General features: G+C 37.8%; 1 protein-coding gene and 1 non-coding gene across 4 annotated transcripts; both read right to left on the reverse strand.

Annotated features, from left to right (window-relative positions):
• Positions 1–1792: 1792 nt before the first annotated feature.
• On the reverse strand, positions 1793–11080 carry il13ra1 (interleukin 13 receptor, alpha 1). Of its 3 annotated transcripts, none has more exons than XM_057854359.1 (10): positions 10903–11080; positions 7810–7955; positions 7601–7727; positions 7423–7522; positions 7132–7319; positions 6935–7068; positions 3915–4038; positions 3761–3857; positions 3613–3688; positions 1793–2899 (listed from the first exon to the last, which is right to left on the reverse strand). In XM_057854359.1, the coding sequence occupies exons 3-10, from the start codon at positions 7707–7709 to the stop codon at positions 2813–2815; spliced, it is 915 nt and encodes a 304-aa protein (XP_057710342.1). In that variant the 5' UTR covers positions 7710–7727; positions 7810–7955; positions 10903–11080; the 3' UTR covers positions 1793–2812. The 3 variants fall into 3 exon arrangements, with proteins under 3 accessions (XP_057710342.1, XP_057710341.1, XP_057710340.1); XM_057854358.1 differs by lacking the exon at positions 10903–11080 and adding an exon at positions 9528–9870 and having other exon boundaries at positions 7816–7955; XM_057854357.1 differs by lacking the exon at positions 10903–11080 and adding an exon at positions 9528–9863.
• Positions 2183–2256, reverse strand: trnar-ucu (transfer RNA arginine (anticodon UCU)). Its single transcript has one exon. It is a non-coding gene; the product is annotated as a tRNA-Arg (tRNA).
• Positions 11081–11249: the final 169 nt, after the last annotated feature.

The raw sequence follows: 11249 nt of genomic DNA on the forward strand, positions 1-11249 counted from the left end.
AAAAAAAACTTCTTAGTCAGGGAATAACAAAATAAAAATGGAGCCTTCCTTCAGGTAAAACGCGACTCTTTTGTACACAAGCACAGCCGAACGAAACAAAAAAATGAAAGCTCCTTTGGACTGCTTTAAGACCACATAAAAAAAATAAAAATGAAATTTGGAGTCACTGTTTAATTAAGGTTAACAATACAAAAAACATCCAAGAGGATACTTCCTACTAAAGTTTTGCAGGATAGCAAATTCATACAGTTTAATGTCATGCTAACTCTGATAAAGGTCGGACTTTCAGTAGCAAAATAAGTGGTGTGTTTCTCACCTCCACTCCATTTTACATTAGCTAAAGTGGCTGCTGCTGGCCTAAAAAAAAAACAAACAGCTAATATCCCTCCTCTTTGAAGAGGGCGGAGGAGGCGCCATTTTGTCGACATGGTGTATTTCTGTCAGAGCTGTCGAAAACACATACAAGATGATATTTCTCTCAAAGCAGCTTCCTGACAAAACGACACTTTGACACAATGTGTACAGCTTATATAATTGAGTTAATTTATTTTCCCCTCAAAATAACTTAAAATATAGCCATTGATATCTAAACCCCTGGCAACAAAAGTGAGAAACTACATCCCTAAATGTCCCAATTGAGTACTGCTTGTCATTTTCCCCCATAAGTGTCATGTTCATTGTCACTCATTCCAGGAGTGCTGTCAGCATTGCTGCAGAGATTGAAGATGTGGGGAATCAACCTGTTAGTGCTCAGAACATACGCCGCACTCTACATCTAATTGGTGTGCATGGCTGTCACCCCAGGAGGAAGCCTCTTCTGAAGACGGTACACAAGAAACCCCGCAAACAGTTTACTGAAGACATGTCAACAAAGCACATGGATACTGGAACCATGTCCTATGGTCTGATGCAGGGCCGGCCCAGCCTATACGCAGACTATGCAGCTGCTTAGGGCCCCTGGCCACTAGGGGGCCCCCAATCTGGCAATTGTTTAATTTATATTCTATTTTGTTTTTTTGTGAGTTTTGATACTTGATTACAAGCTTAAAAAATAACAGTTCTTAACTTCTTTCTTTCCTCTTTTAGAAAAAGGTTTGGCGCTATCTACTGTAAGTACTGACAATCATTTGGGGTGAGATGTTTCAAGTATGCAGTGCAACAAAATCTGATTAATGTACAAAATATGGACGTATGGTTTGAATTGCATGTATGGGTTTCACAGTACACTGTGACGAAATGGTGGGTCAAAAATATGGGCCCCTTTGCATTTTGCTTAGGGCCCCCAAATGGCCTGGGCCGGCCTTGGTCTGATGAGATGGGCGGGCTTTCTTGTGTACCGTCTTTTGAGGGAACATGACAAACAGTACTCAATTTTTACATTTAGGGATGTAGTTTCTCAAAGGTGTACTCACTTTTGCTGTCAGGGGTTAGATATTAATGGCTATATTTTGAGGCTTTTAGAGGGAAAATGACAAGCAGTACTCAATTTGGACATTTAGGGATGTAGTTTCGAAACGGTGTACTCACTTTTGTCGCCAGGGGTTTAGATATTAATGGCTATATTTTGGGGGGGAAATAAATTAACTCGATTAAATAAGCTGCACACAGACTAGTTTTCATTGTGTCAAAGTGTCATTTTGTCAGCGTTGTCCCATGAAAAGATATACTTAAATATCTGCAGAAATGCGAGGGGTGTACTCACTTTTGTGATACACTGTAAATAAAACAATCGCTTCCACACACAGCATAAAATACCATGAGAAATTTGAAACAAATACGCATTTTAGTGTCATACGCACTTTAATGCCATGTTCTAGACAATTATATTTGAAAATCAGTCAGCTATGACAAGCTAATGTTGAACACGATTCATAAAAAATGTATAAAAGAGCAAAAATTTCAATTGGCATTGGGTGAAAATATATGAAGAATCTGTATAAAATACCACTATGAAACTCATGTAACAGAAAACAGTGTAGTACATAGCAGAAAGCTTCATAATTCAGGTATACATTTCAGTCGAGTATGTTATTATTATCTAATGATAACATACTGTACTGGCACTTATTACAATTCTATATGCAGACAAATAAACACTCGATTGTTTCATCTTGTTGAACGTTCCCTTGCACAAAACGTGAAAAGAATACAGCCCACTGTATCAGGAGGCAGTTCCAAGCAACATCTCTGCCGGGACTCGAACCCGGAGCCTCTGGATTAGAAGTCCAGCGCGCTATTCCATTGCGCCACAGAGACTGCGTCAAAATATGGCGCAGAGTCAGAATATGTACGCAAGCGCATCCGAGACATCGCTGGAGCGATTGCTCTCACCGCGCAGCATCAGGACCATTTTTTAGCCGCCATTTTTGTAGTACTACTAAAAAACCGCTAGATGGCACTGTGGCGTCGTTAACGTCGCAATGATTTAAAGCGCTCTTGAAAATTAGCCATTTCATGCATGAATTATGGCTTTTATTTGTTGTTTTTACCCCTCACATGGCACTCTCAACTCAGTGGCTGCCATTGACGGCACTAGACGTCCAAGTCTTAATGATGACTCTTAAATTCATTTACTTATAATTATATAAAAATAATAATAATGTGGAAAAAACGCATTAATACCTTCAAATAACAACAAAAAAAAAAGCTTGCCTTAGTTAATAGTTAAATAGCTGTCCAGTGTAGCGACAAAAACATTTTTTCATGTAGAAGTAAATTATTGCATTAAATATGTTTGTATAAGAAGAGTGAGGAATAAGAATAAGAAATGTGTTTGAAGGGATATGTATCTCATTTAAAAGAGTTAAATATGCTAGGAGTGTAGTTGCTGATCTGTCACCACACTGATTTGGCACTCCTCTTCCTCCTTTTCCGGGAAATTAAAGTTGTAAAGTTCACTCTAAAAGAAGGACAATGATAAATTAATATGATATTCGACTTTTTATGGGTCGTGTATACTATGGAACCCCAAAAAGGGTCTAAATTAAATCAATAAAAACAACAAATTCTGCAGCAGGATGGTGCTCCATCGCATACTTCAATCTCTACCTCAAAGTTCCTCAAGTCAAAGAAGATCAAGATCCCCCAGGACTGGCCAGCCCAGTCACCAGAAATGAACAGGATGAAAGAGGAAGCATGGAAGACGAAACCCAAGAATGTTGATGAACTCTGGGAGGCATGCAAGACTGCTTTCTTTAATGTTCCTGATGACATCAATAAATTGTATGAATCCTTGCCGAAAGCCCATGGAAGTCATACAAAATATTAAATTTGGATCTCACAGCACTATTACTTAATTCGGTTATGTTATGCAACATATTTTTGTATTTGAAGTACATTTATTGTTCAATTTTCAAACTACTTTCTGTAGGCGACAAAACTTGACCTTTAAGTCTTCATTAAATGATAAATCTTTTGTACATTCAACATCATTAGGAAGGGTATTCGCTTTCATATGAGACATTTCTGAAACTAATTGATTAATTAAAAGTCAGGTTATTAGCAATTGTTTCGACAAAATGGGTAAGCTACAAGACTTTTGTCAGGGACTGTATTTATTTGGACTGTTTTGGTGTTCCATAGTATACAACCCCACCGCTCATTAATCCTTACCTTATTATTATTGTTACAAATATCACTGAGGAGGTCTCGCGGCTCGGGCACTTTTATGAAGATGTCTTCCTTGTTTCTACATGGAGAGACTGATAGTAAGCAAACGGAAAATCACTGTGAAGGTGACAAATGTGATGAATTTGACAACCTTCTAAAGTAATAGCATATCAGGGTTACGAGGCCGACGCACAGCAGGGGGATGAAGATGGTGGCGTACAGCAGCACGTTGGGATTTTTCTCAGCCCCTGCGAAAAATAGGGCATCAAACGAGGATTGCAAAAATGTGGATTTGTCCGATTTACCAAAATGCTTGACGTCGCTCCAGCCCGTCTCTCCGCGGATACTTTGCGCTTTAATAGTCAACTGGTACTGGCAGTGAGAAACCCGGTTCATCAGTGTCCACGTGGCTCCCTTGACCTTTTTCTCCTAAGATAAGATAAGTGATCTTTGATGAGACCCAGAAGAGGTGTTTAGATGAAGCAGTGTTTCAGAGAAAATGTTTTTTTTTAACTAGTCTTTTATTCTCAGTTCAAATGGATTGCACGTTTATTCGTGACAAATTCATTTGATTTCAATGCAGAAGGAAGATGCAAAAATTTCGACATCCTTTATGCAGCAAGACGACTTCCTGTATTACGGATACGAGCATTTTCGGATTTGGAACGTGCTTACGTGGCCTTTCACAACTGCCAAAAACTCAGTTGTGAAAGGGTTATTGTGTCAGTGTAATTCAATCATGCGCAGATAAAAAAAAAACGTTTATACATGAATATACGTTGTAAAAAACAAACAAACAAAAAAACAGTAATTTCCGGATTATAAGCCACTACTTTTTTCCCCTCATTTGAATCCTGCGGCAGTGCGGCTTATTTGTTGATTTATTTGGGTTAATAGGTATCACTTTATTTGACTCCAGGGTCACAAGACTGCCATAAGACAGTCATAATGATGACAGGACACTATCATGGGCGTTAAGGAATGCTTATGACAGATGTCATTAAGTATCATCCGGCACATTATGTCACTGACTCCTTTATGTCCAGCTCAGATCTTCTACATCCATTCAAAAGTTAAATAATTTGCTGGATAACACTAAATGACATCTGTTATGTGCATTCATTAATGCTCACGACAGTGTCATGTCATAATTATGAAGGTCTTATGACAATTTTATGGCGCCACTGTCAATCAAAGTGTTATCAAAGCTAGCAATTAATGAAACAACTGTAACAGTAACTGAAGAAATAATTGGCACAGAACATGAATTTCGATTGTTATTTACATCTGTAAATCATGCCACATGCCAAAATCCATTTTGGCACATGGCAAAAAAATGCCACAGGCCAAAATCCATTTTGCCACATACCAGAAAAATGCCACATAGCATAATACATTTTGCTACAGACCAGAAAAATGCCACATGGCAAAAAAATGGCACATGCCAAAATACATTTTGCCACATACCAAAAAAATGCCAAATGGCAAAAAAATGCCACATGCCAAAATCCATTTTGCCACATGGAAAAAAAATGCCACATACCAAAATCCATTTTGCCACATACCAGAAAAATGCCACATGGCAAAAAAAAAAAAAAAACGACTTGCCAAAATACATTTTGCCATATGGCAAAAAAAACGACACATGCCAAAATCCATTTTGCCACATACCAAAAAAATGCCACAAACCAAAATATATTTTGCCACATGGCAAATAAATGCCACATGCCAAAATACATTTTGCCACATACCAAAAAAATGCCACATGGCAAAACAATGTTATATGCCAAAATCTATTTTGCCACATGGTGAAAAAATACCACATGCCGAAACACATTTGGCCACATAACAAAAAAAAAAAGCCAAATGGCAAAAAAAATGCCACATGCCAAAATACTTTTTTGCCATAAATACATTTTGCCACATGGCAAAAAAATGCCACATTCCAAAATCTATTTTGCCACATACCAGAAAAATGCCACACTGCAAAAAAAAAAAAAAGACATGCCAAAATATATTTTGCCATATGGCAAAAAAATGCCACATGCCAAAATCCATTTTGCCACATACCAAAAAAATGCCACATGGCAAAACAATGACACATGCCAAAATTCATTTTGCCACATAACAGAAAAATGCCACATGGCAAAAAAAAAAAAAAAAATACGACTTGCCGAAATACATTTTGCCATATGGCAAAAAAAAAACGACACATGCCAAAATCCATTTTGCCACATACCAAAAAAATGCCACATACCAAAATATATTTTGCCACATGGCAAACAAATGCCACATGCCAAATTACATTTTGCCACATACCAAAAAAATCTCAAATGGCAAAACAACGTTATATGCCAAAATCTATTTTGCCACATAGTGAAAAAATACCACATGCCAAAATAAATTTTGCCACATAACAAAAAAAAAAAAGCCAAATGGCAAAAAAAAATGCCACATGCCAAAATACTTTTTGCCACAAGTACATTTTGCCACATGGCAAAAAAATGCCACACGCCAAAATCCATTTTGCCACACACCAGAAAAATGCCACATTGCAAAAAAAAAAGCCATGCCAAAATACATTTTGCCACATGGCAAAAAAAATGCCATATGGCAAAAAAATGCCACATGCCAAAATCTATTTTGCAATATACCCAAAAAATGCCACACGGCAAATAAATGCTACATGCCAAAATCCGTTTTACCACATACCAAAAAAACGCCACATGGCAAAACAATGTCATATGCCAAAATCAATTTTGCCACATGGTGAAAAAATGCCACATGCCAAAATACATTTTACCACATACTAAAAAAATGCCACATGGCAAAAACATGCTACATGCCAAAATCCGTTTTACCACATACCAAAAAAACGCCACATGGCAAAACAATGTCATATGCCAAAATCAATTTTGCCACATGGTGAAAAAATGCCACATGCCAAAATACATTTTACCACATACTAAAAAAATGCCAAATGGCAAAAAAAAATGCCACATGCCAAATACATTTTGCTACATGGCGAAAAAAAATGCCACATGGCAAAAAAATGCCACATTCCAAAATCCATTTTGCCACATGGCAAAAAAATTCAACATGCCAAAATACATTTTGCCACATTGCGAAAAAAATGCCACATGCCAAAATAAATTTTGCCACGAACAAAAAAAAAAAAAATGCCACAAAGCGAAAAAATGCCACATGGCAAAATCAATTTTGCCACACACCAAATACCACTTTTTGTTCTCGGCCCTGCTGGATAAATCTGCCCGCCCCTCAAAAAAATCAGGCCAACAACAATTCTGCATGCGCCTTCTTTTACCTTGACGGTGTCGCACTCTGTAAAATTGATGATGAAACTCCAGTCCTTTAAACGTAAGACATCAGGAGGAATCCAGCTCAGGTTGAATTTGCCCGCGACCTCGCTTACGTTCCAGCTTAGCGGATACGGAGTAACTGAGCAGGGAAAGTTGTCAGATGGTCAAATGTCAAATCTGTCGGGAGATTTCAGCTCTCTACCTTCAACAACTTTCTTTTTGAAAGTGTTCCTGACGAGGCTCCCTTTAACGGTGGCGTTAAATAACATGGTGATGGACTGGTCCGTTTTGGACTTGAGACGGCAACCAGTCCTCTCGCCTTCGGTCAGCATGTACTCAGGACACTCTGACAAGGACGCGTCATCGGAGTCATCCAACTCGTTGACTAACCTGACACAGATGATGACAAAAGGAGTACAAACTAAATTTAACGTCACTTGTTCCTCAATGTACTGCTACTTTAAGATCGCTTACTCAGATAACAAAGTATTACCAATAGTAGAAAGCAAGATCTGGAGGAAATCTGAGCGACGCCCAAGTGCACTGAGTGAGCGTGGATGTGATGATGCTGCACTGTACGACACTCACCAGCTCTAAACAACAACAAAAAATACAAAATGTCTAAAAATTGAGACTATTTGTTGAATTTTGTGCATGACAAACACTCTTACCTGGATATGTGACATTGAGGTAGGCGGGTTCACTCAGTTTTTGGTTACAGGTGGTCTGAACGGAGAAAAAAATTGACCCTCCTTCCATAATAAAGTTGGAGATTGACATCCCAGGTGTATGACGAGACTAAAAAAAACAAAAGATACAATTTTAGTGCCTTAGTTTGCCTTATTAATAACTACCAACAAGCTTTTTTTCGTCAACTAACTCGCACTCTTCTGCTGTTCTTCTCAGTCGTTGCCCACGACACTTTGTAGTTGCACTGTGGCGGTAAAAGCTCGTGTGCCCACCGCAATTGCGGGTTAAAGTCGCTCAGCCACCGAAAGGTCAAGTTGCGAGGTGGGGAGAGTTCACCTGAAAAGAAGAGGGGACATCAGCAAAGAAACAAAGTACAAACATCCTTCAAAGCGCCGCATACATCAATCCTTGTTTAACTTGTTAAACAGTTGCTGTGGCAACTCATTGTGTGTAAGTGAGCAACCTGAGCGGATTTGAGTGGACTCACTCAGTGAAGCATTTAATAAAGGCAAGATTTTTCTACTTTATTCCTGTTGAAAAATAATTCAGTTGGACAATAACATATTTAAAACATAATCATTATACTTGAAGTGCTTAAAAACCATTTATCAAAAAAAATATATATATAAGAGAGAAGGCTAAAAAAGCAGTTTCTGCTCTTGCACCCCTCTTTAAAATAAACTGCTGTATTTTAAGCTAAAAAAAACTGCTGTTTGATAAACCAATATGTCTATATGCTGCCATAGTAGTTTCATGCCGCATTAAGCCTCCAAACTATTTTTAATTTGTCCGTTTTACCCTGGAGACCCCATTTTACTGATACCGCGCGACCGCTTTTGTTTCAAACCAGCCATAAAAAGAAGTAATTATATTTATTGTTTGAAATGTCTATCATTTTTTAGCTTAGAATCATTAATTGATGTCTAATATTTAGTTCTCCCGGACAGTCCAGAACAAATGGCGGGATGTCCTGTCCCAACACAAGGAACACCGGAGAACAGCTGATAGCCAACTGATAACACAACTGATAAGACTTCAAGAGCCCCTTTGACGTTGAGGTGGGAAAATCCCTAACTCTCGTTGCCCTGACAACAGTAACTCCCGAATCCTCCTGTCCAATCCACAAACAGACAATCATCCTAAACAACGCCCAAACACACCATTCTTCTCCCCACAGCCCACGCCGCAAGAGCCTTCAAAAAGACTGAATGTTTAACTAATCGTTGTCATTTTTCTCGGGAACCTTTGGTTGACTTGTGATATGGTGATCTTGGAACGAGTCTGCTTCCTCGCCTGAGTCTGTTTCTGTTTCGCCTTGCCATGTGATCACTGTCGACCAGAATAAATTGTTAACTTGTACTCCGAAGCCTTCTTCCAGCTTTCAAAATAGAGTCAGTACAAGGGGTTAAGACTCCGGTGAAGTTGGCCTTTTGGCCGGGTTGTTGGTGTTTCGCCTGCCCGGGTCTCTGATTCCGGCAATCTGGCTATAAAGTCAGATTTCTTCACCGCCATATTCAGAAATTGTTTTTTTCCTTTAATTTGGGGGTAAAAAGTGGGGAAAAAAACAATTCTTATATGGCTCTCTTTCCAATGTTTAATCTGAATAAATACATTGAACACATTTTTAAAAATAAAAACAAAATTTTTGAGGGGGAGCGCTACTTTGCGGTTTTTCACTTATCACGGCGCGTACTGGTCCCCATTAACCGCGAAAAACGAGGGTTCACTGTAATCCATTTCATGAAATGTTATGCTTATGGGGGCCTGGAAATGTTGGGGTCCCAGGCAATTATTTCCCCCCTGCTGCTAAAAATGTTGCAGTTGACGAAAAATTGTCATGAAAAAGCAACTGATTCGTCTCTTCTTTTAATGAGTACGATTGAAAAATGACATTTCATATTAGCTTACCTGTTGGTGTTCGAGGTTCAGCTGAAACCCAAAAGCAAACTGCTACGAAGAGTAGTAAACATTTTACAGACATTCTCTAGTAGGTCTTATAAAAGGCTATCTTTTAGAGACTCTCAACGCTGGTTTGTATTTATCCACTCGTGTACCTCGTGAAACTTTCCAGTAAAGAGTGGTCGGTCACTCGTTTCTCCTTCCGAGGAAATTTCATTGTCAACATTGCTGGAGAAATGGGCGGAGTATTTTCGTTTCCTTTTTTTAGTATTGTATTACCCCTGTATCACCTTTACTCGTGGATTAATAATGAAGAAAGGAAAATACATTCACACGATTAATATATCGTCACAGAAGCAGGAGTTAAGTGAAAAATTGACGTTAGCGCTTACAAAATGTTGGTGTGTCTGAATTCCGACATTCCTTGAATGTACCGTATGCTTGAGCGTGCTTTGTGATTGGTAGAAAATAAAGAAGTGTGCTGTTTTCATTGATTTTTTTTAATGGACGAGTCTTAGTAGGCGGTGTAAGTATCGGCGGCCATCTTAAGACAGTACACTTCCGTGTCGGTTTGTATTGCAATGAGGCTTTAGTTTTATATACCTGTATAGTATCTTACGTTAGGGCTACAGCAATCGATTATTTTAGTGATCAATTATTCTATCAATTGGTTAGTTCGAATAATCAGATTAGGAACATTTAATTGCAGAATACATTATAGGAAATGTACAACAAAGGCTTGCTCAGATCGCACTCTCAAAAGACCATTAAAAGAGCATTAAGAATACGAAATACAATTCCTGAGTGTTTTTTTTTTCAAACTATTGCACTTTCATTTCACATTTAAAAAACCTTAGATTAGCTTCAAACAGTATAAAGAATTGATAAATAATGATAAAAGTAGAAAAGAACAATTGGCCAACTTGCAGAGCAAAAGTCCACTAGATTAAATGCTATAAAATACTGTTTTTTTTTGACAATGCTCTTAACAAATATTTCAACCACATACCCACACAAAAAACGGCTAAGTGTACTTCTAACTAAATTACGAATGCATAAACAGTTATATTAGCTGAAACAAATTATAGTAATTGATAATTATACATAACTATAGTATATAATATATATTATATATAATATAGTTTTTTTACACAGTATGAAAAATATAAATAAATTAGAATCTAAGTACAACAAAAGAATAATTGGCTAACTTGCATAGCAAAAGTCCGCTAGCTTAAATGCTATAAAATGCTTTTTTTTTTTTTTTTTTTGGGCAACGCTCTTAACAAATCATTCAAACTCATATCACCAGAAAAAAATGCTAAATATACCTCTAACTAAATTACAAATGCATAAGTAGTCAGCTCAAACAAAAACTTACAACCTTATGTTGGTTTTAAATGGGAGCTGGATCCAGCCATGTTAGATGAGTTATGTCATATTCACTGTCACCGCTAGAGGGCAGTGTATCCACCCAGATCAATAAGACTAAATGCAAACACTTTCAAAACAAACCATTACAACGCCACTAATTAAACGAATCCTCGAATCAGCTAAATTTGATTCGGAGCTTTTTTCTAATCGAAATACTCGAATTAATCGATTAATTGTTGCAGCACTAAAATAAATATTCTTCTCGCAGATGTTTCGTGAAGCCGTGCAGCGTAGCTCTGGATATCAATGAGCGTCTGATCAATTTTAAAACAAAGGCGTGCTAAGATTGGACTTTCA

The sequence above is a fragment of the Corythoichthys intestinalis genome, chromosome 13 (genome assembly GCF_030265065.1).
Source record: "Corythoichthys intestinalis isolate RoL2023-P3 chromosome 13, ASM3026506v1, whole genome shotgun sequence".
NCBI classification, from domain to species: domain Eukaryota; kingdom Metazoa; phylum Chordata; class Actinopteri; order Syngnathiformes; family Syngnathidae; genus Corythoichthys; species Corythoichthys intestinalis.

Bases quoted from the DNA above. Each gene is read 5' to 3' on its own strand.
- il13ra1 (XM_057854357.1), bottom strand. From the start codon at position 9,600: ATGTCTGTAAAATGTTTACTACTCTTCGTAGCAGTTTGCTTTTGGGTT. The intron at 4,039-6,934 runs GTAAAAGAAGGC...ATCTTATCTTAG, and splicing joins CAGAGTGCGACACCGTCAAG to GAGAAAAAGGTCAAGGGAGC. The intron at 3,858-3,914 runs GTAAATCGGACA...TATTTTTCGCAG, and splicing joins GAGCGACGTCAAGCATTTTG to GGGCTGAGAAAAATCCCAAC.